General features: G+C 35.8%; 1 protein-coding gene across 1 annotated transcript in view; it reads right to left on the minus strand.

The window, feature by feature from the left end:
- Positions 1–1,167: 1,167 nt before the first annotated feature.
- zgc:165604 (uncharacterized protein LOC792578 homolog) overlaps positions 1,168–6,848 on the minus strand; it is a 6,152-nt gene continuing 471 nt past the window's right edge. Inside the window, exons 2-6 of the mRNA XM_060891614.1 lie at positions 3,650–3,804; positions 2,729–2,927; positions 2,215–2,370; positions 1,980–2,102; positions 1,168–1,641 (exon numbers count right to left, since the gene is read on the minus strand). Of these exons, the coding sequence (XP_060747597.1) occupies positions 1,445–1,641; positions 1,980–2,102; positions 2,215–2,370; positions 2,729–2,927; positions 3,650–3,804 (830 nt within the window). The 3' untranslated portion in view covers positions 1,168–1,444. The remainder of the gene's footprint in view (positions 1,642–1,979; positions 2,103–2,214; positions 2,371–2,728; positions 2,928–3,649; positions 3,805–6,848) is intronic.

Consider the following 6,848-nt stretch of genomic DNA (forward strand, 5'->3'; position numbering starts at 1 on the left):
GTCAAATATTAAGATTGCAGTATCAAGCATGGGGAAGATAAACTAATTTAGGGAATGCTATTTAAGGAAAATCATCAACAATGCTGTGATGAGTCCTGTAATTGGACTTACTATGTACACCACACTATAATGACACATTTGAAAGTGATTTATTTCATCTTGCACCACAGCAATTCAACAAAACAAGATTTAATTTAGCAATAAATGACTAGTCAAACGTGTGAGTGAATGAGAGTGTGTGTGCCCTGCGATGGGTTGGCACTCCGTCCAGGGTGTATCCTGCCTTGATGCCCGATGACGCCTGCGATAGGCACAGGCTCCCCGTGACCCGAGGTAGTTCGGATAAGCGGTAGAAGATGAATGAGTGAGTGACTAGTAAAACTTTCATCTTTACAGTTTACAATCAATCGTCTACTTCAATGTAGATTCCTTCCATAAATATTCACTAATTGTCTTCATTCAGAAAGCATCACTCTGTCAAAGAATACATTTGTCATGTTTCTAGTCTTGTTATTAGTCTTCACTTGTGTGCAGTTGTAGAAACCGTAGAAAAGAGGTGTTCAAACGAACACTAATATAAACCTGTGATTTATATTCTATACAGCACTATTGTCACCTGTGGTCGAAGAAAACGAATCAATTCCATTTGACCAGTCAGATTAAAAAATGTTACCTAAAAGTTGCCTTTAGAAAAGTCTTAACTTTCTAATACAGCTACAATTTAAATGCTAATGGTAGAATGATATATTAGCTGTTTGATAATGACACATTGGAAAGGACTATCTGAACCTGAAAGGCTTAAGATTACACTTGAGTTTCCAAGCCTTGTAATAGCAGGCCTGCTGGGTAAATAGCACGTCAGTTAATGTCTACGTGAACTGAGTTTACTGAACAGCTTCATTTATGTGTTTCATCTTAAGATTATGAGATTATTATTGTTTAAACACACTCCCAAAAACTTTTCTCAGCTGAAATAATCTCATATTTAGAAAGTCACATTTAAACACTGCCTAATCAAATATTTCTCCTAATATGGGGCAAAGAGTAAGAAAAGATTTTTTGTTAGAATTTTCTTAGTGTTGTGAGACAAAATAACTACAGATGTGCAATTTATTAATAATAATAAATGTGCAATTAATAACATTTTAAGCAAGTATCAGACGAGGAAGCAATAGTTTTACCAGAAAGTTAACATACGTACTCACTATTTTAATAAGGAAGAATAAAATAAAATCCATCAAATTATACATCATTATTTGAGCTTTTATCGACTTCATTTCCCTAAAGTGACCTGACTTACAGCACCAAGGAGTATTGGTCTACACTACAGAAGGTACAGGATTTATTCTGTATATTAATACAGACAGCAATCGTAATCAGTGTAGTGTATATCAAATGTAGATTTTTGGACTGGGAAGGCATTTGTTTCCAGGTCAATCCAGGTTCAGACAAATGAGCGCTTGATTAAAGAGGGAGTGTTTGCAATCTCGTTGTAGCACTCCTCCACACGTCTGTCCCTCCATATGCTCTCCTGAGCCGAGCGGTGGAGCCACAGCACCAGTGCCAACAGGGTCAGCAGCACCAGGCCCATGGATAGTGAGATTAGCACCCCCTGCAGGAGGCCTGGGGCATTCTCTGTAGCTGCACAAGCAGAAAGACAAACTACAGGAACTCTGAATAGCAAATAATAATAATGGCTTTAAAAAAAAGGATAAAAATTTATCTTGATCTGCATGCTTCAGAAAAAAGTGCCAGAAGAGATTCTGTTTTTGTTGAAACCACCAAAAACTGAAGAATAGTTTGCTACCATCAGTGTTTACATGATCTTAAAGGTTTCTTTGAGGTGAAACAATTCAAAACAAAAGGATTGTACAATCCTTAAGTTGTTTAAGCTAAAGCACTCGAGTGAATTTTAAAGACACCAAAATGAAATGCTTAGATTTATTCTGGATGGACAGAGAGAGTCGGATGAAACTCACGGGTGTACACTGTAAGCTTCACGTAGCAGTTTCGTGTGCCCAGAGCGTTGGTCACGGAGCAGCGATACACTCCAGAGTCCCATGAAGACATGTTTGCAATTTGCACCACGCCCTTTGACTCTCCTAAAGAAAAGACACGAATACATAGATACGGCCTTGATCTCTTAGAAGGCTTTGAGTTCACGTCAGGTTTTGCTGCACATATTTAACATGATTATGGAAATTGATTTTTTACCCCCTGCGCAAATGGGTAAGGTGATGTGATCTGGCTCCAGCTTCTCCCAGCTTATTACTGGAATGGGGATTCCCTCCGTTACCAGGCAGGTCAATGTCACAGTGCTACCCACATCAGTGTCTCCCTCCCACATACACACGGGCAGGGACGGGGGCACTACAGCGGACATACACCACCATCCAGTAAGCCAGGTATATTGTACATTTATACCATAACATTATACATCGTACAAGAACCATAACATTATACACATGCACACACAAAATTTCAAAGATATATTCATAATATTTGTATCCAATATATTTTGTTTTTTTCTGGGCCATAAATGTGTCCCCCACATGCAAAATCTGCTCAGCTGTATTTATTTATTTCTAAAAAGGGGCCCAGTCATAAGTGTGAAAGTAGGAAAACTAAGACAAACTGCTTCTTCAGTCAATACAGCTCCAGTTAAAAGACAAGACACATGACCACATAAAGCAGCCTACACAGGAGAGGCATGTTAAACTGTTCTTACCCAGGACTCTGAGGCTGAGTTCTCCTATTCCCGGGTCTCCTGTCTCTGGTGGATTGCTCACCACACAACGGTAGATGCCAGTATCAGAAATACGTGTTTCATTCAGAACAATATCAGCATTCCATGGTATGTCAGTAAACCCCACCCTGCCAGTGAAGGATGGGCTTTCGATGACCTGCCCCTGATCATACACAATCACCTGGAATACATGTGGAAATAGTTCATCACTAACAAATGATACATGTAAAGAATGTATACTGTTCAGATGAAGTTGCTTTGGTTTATATACACTGATGAAATGTAAGAGAAAACAAAAACTAAAAAATTTTTTTAAACTTTCATTCATTAATTTTCTACCGCTTATCCGAACTACCTCACGGGGAGCCTGTGCCTATCTCAGGCATCATCGGGCATCAAGGCAGGATACACCCTGGATGGAGTGCCAACCCATCGCAGGGCACACACACACACTCTCATTCACTCACACAATCACACACTACGTACAATTTTCCAGAGATGCCAGTCAACCTACCATGCATGTCTTTGGACCTTTGGAGGAAACCGGAGTACCTGGAGGAAACCCCCAAGGCATGGGGAGAACATGCAAACTCCACACACACAAGGCGGAGGTGGGAATCGAACCCCCAACCCTAGAGGTGTGAGGCGAACGTGCTAACCACTAAGCCACCGTGCCCCCCAATTTCTTTTTTTTAAGCTTTATATAATGAGAGTCTTTTTGATTGTTTTTTAGTATTTGTGATTGTTTTCAGAGACCAAGATAAAGTGCTTACTGAAATTGAATATATGTTGCTGGTGACTTTGTGACTTGTCTCTTTAATGTCATGCATAATGAAAACAATGATAATGTGTTGACACTGTCAACACATTATGCCCACATACAGTGTTGACAGTGTTTAATACCTGTGTGGGATTTTCTTGGTCAGAAAAGGGAGTCAGGGTCCAGATGATGCTGAGGCGTATCAGGGGGTTCATGGTGAAAAAGGAGCAAGGTAAAGTGATGGAGTCACCCTGCACCACATCCAAACTGGACTCCCTCACTGTGACACGCACTGCATCTAGACAAGGGCGAGAGAGCCACTGTCACACAGTTACATTTACATAAGTCAGAAGTCCAAACTCAGTTGGGATTCAGAGGCTGTAATTCAGATATTGTATTGTAGAATTTGAAGAACTTGTAGGTCGTAACTTGAAACTCTTAAGTCGTAAGTGGGAACTCGGAAGGTGAATTTTATTTATTTATTTATTTCAATTGTTGCAAAATTCTTTCAAAATTTTCTGCATATTAAGACCTAGTAATTCTGAGGTTAGACTTGGAACTCGTAAGTCAAAACAAAAGTTGGAAGTGGTAACTGGAAAGCTATTTTTTAATTCTAAATGTAGTCAAAAATCCCAGTTTTTGGACAGCTTTGGTGAAAAATTTGAACTCAATTTGAATATTGGAAGTCAGAACTCAGAATTCATAAATCTGGGCTTTGGGTCAATCAAAAATCCAGAATTGAAAATTCAAAATTTTGAACTCAGAATTTAATACTTGGAACTCGGAATTTAGAATTTTATTTGGGAACTTAAAATTGTTTCAATTTTATTAGAATCTTGAAACTCTCTATTTAAAATTCAGAATTTTTAAAAGATTGAGTGTTTTAACCAGTTGGTTACAACCCATTTAAAATTAAGTCAGAAGTTAAAAGTAGGATCTCAGAAGTTGTAACTTGAAAGTCATAACTCGGAACTTGGAAATCGCAAAAAAAATGTCAAAAAATTGTAAAGTCTAAAAGTTTCGACTAGCAAATTATGACTTACAACTCCATAATTCTGCATTACGTCTAACTTGCGGACTCAGAGTTCTAACTAAAGGCTTACTACTTTCAAGTTAAGTTGGAACTAGTAAGCTGTAACTCTGCACTTGCAAGTCAGATCTCATAAATTTTAACTTGTTACTGTGAAGTCGTAACTCATAACTCGGAAGTCAGAACTTGTGATTCAAAAGTTGTAACTCGAATGTCATGGATTTGCGATTTTTTTTTTTTTTTTTTTTTTTTTTTTTTTTTAAATGAGTTTGGTAAAAATTCAGACCTTGTCATTTGGAATTTAGACTTGAAACTCAGAGGTCAGATCTGAAAGTCAGAAGCCAAAATTCAAAAGTCAGAACTCATGAGTTGGAATTCCTATCTTGGAAATCAGAATACAACATTCAGAACAAGGATTTGGGAACTTGTAAGTCATAGAATTATCAATTTTTGATTTCTAACAAAAATAAATAAATTGCAGTTTGTTGATATTTCGTGTAATTAGGAATTTAAACATGGAACAAGATGGAACTCAGTGAATTAGCAATTTTAGAATTTTAAATTTAGAAAAAATCCCAGTTGTGAGACAAGTTTGGTGAAAAACTCAATAGAATTTGAAAAATTGGAGCTTGCAATTCAAAATATGGATTTTAGTAAAAAATTAAAAATTCAGCATTTCATCTTCAGTATTCAAAATTTGGAACTCATTTCTTAAAAGTCGAAACTCAGAATTCAGAAGTTGCAAGACGGACCCAGGACTCAAAAATTGGAATTTAGAATCGTAACTCAGCAATTGGAATTAAAAAATTAAATTTGAGACTTGGAAATTGGACTGTAGGTTAAAGTCAGATTTTTGACCAATCAAAAATTAGCCCATTGAATTAAGAAATTTTCAATTAAAATTTGGAACTCAGAATTCAATATCTGGAACTCAGAACTCTGAATACTGAATTTAAAATTCAGGACTCGTAAGTCAGAACTTGTAATTTAATAACAATTAACAATGTAATTTAATATAAGCACGTAATATTGAATTTAGAAAAACAAAACTAGCACGCAGATTTCAGAACATCTCACTTTGAAATTTGGAATTTGGAACTTGACTTTCGAGTTCCGATTTCCAACTTACGACTTACTACTTACAAGTTGTCTTTGAACTTGGAATTCTGAACTGAATCCAAAGTTCATTTTAGAGCTTGTAAGGCGGAAGTCGGGACTCATAAATCAGAAGTCATAAATCAGAACTCATAAGTTGGAACTTGTATTTTGAACTTGAATCTCGTAAGTTGGAACTCATAAGTAAGAACGCAAATTGGAAGTCGGCACTTGGACCTCAAAACTCAAAATTAAATTAGGATTATTTAATTATTTTAATACTGGTTCACTAGGTCATGTTTAAAACTTAAATAAAAATGAAGTAAGCAAAATATGTACATTTACTTTAAATAGTTTTAATGCACAAAGCCAAATATGTGTAAAGTAACCAACAGTAAAGCATTTTCTACACATTTCAATTCATTTTATGCATATCAAGTATTTTGTCAAATAAAGAAAGAAAGAAAAAGAAAATACACAAAAAATGTATAAAAATGCATAAAAGCTGAAAACATACTTGACAGTAAGGTGTACGGTATGAAAAGAATAAATAATTATTCACAGTAAATGCTTTCTGTTTTAAATTTGTTAGCAAACAAATCTAACTTTTATTTTTTAAAATAAGTGTGTGTCATTTACAGCACTGTGTTCCTACAAAATATGTTTTGGGTTTGCTATAGTTTAAATTTATTTCCTTCAAAATGGGGTGCAAAGGTTCTCCAAAAAAACAAAAACAAAACAATAAACCATTTAAAGAAATGAATATTGAATGAAATGCAAAAATAGTAAATTACACCTGCCAAAAAAATCAGTCAAAGGCAAACCTGCAAAATTAAGCATGGATCCTAAAGAACGTGGCATTTTTCTCAAACATTAAAAAATAAATCAAAGTCTAAACTAAAATGATATATTATGCAACTCAGACACACAAAAGATGCATAAACATATAAGCACGCCTTTACTTTCAGTAGTCAGTCTCTGACCTTCATCCTCATGCATGCTCATGTCTCATTACTATAATTATATGCCCCTCCCCCACCACTGGACCATCTCCAGGCCCATTCTTTTGTGTGTGTGTGTGTGTGTGTGGGAACACATTGTGAACATCAAGCCATAATTACAGTTGACAGCTTAAGCTAGACAATGTAATGTCTCAATAATAAAAAAAAAAACAAGGTATATGCTAATCGACAAAATCTTAAATATTATCTTAATAA

The sequence above is a fragment of the Tachysurus vachellii genome, chromosome 17, assembly GCF_030014155.1.
Source record: "Tachysurus vachellii isolate PV-2020 chromosome 17, HZAU_Pvac_v1, whole genome shotgun sequence".
NCBI classification, from domain to species: domain Eukaryota; kingdom Metazoa; phylum Chordata; class Actinopteri; order Siluriformes; family Bagridae; genus Tachysurus; species Tachysurus vachellii.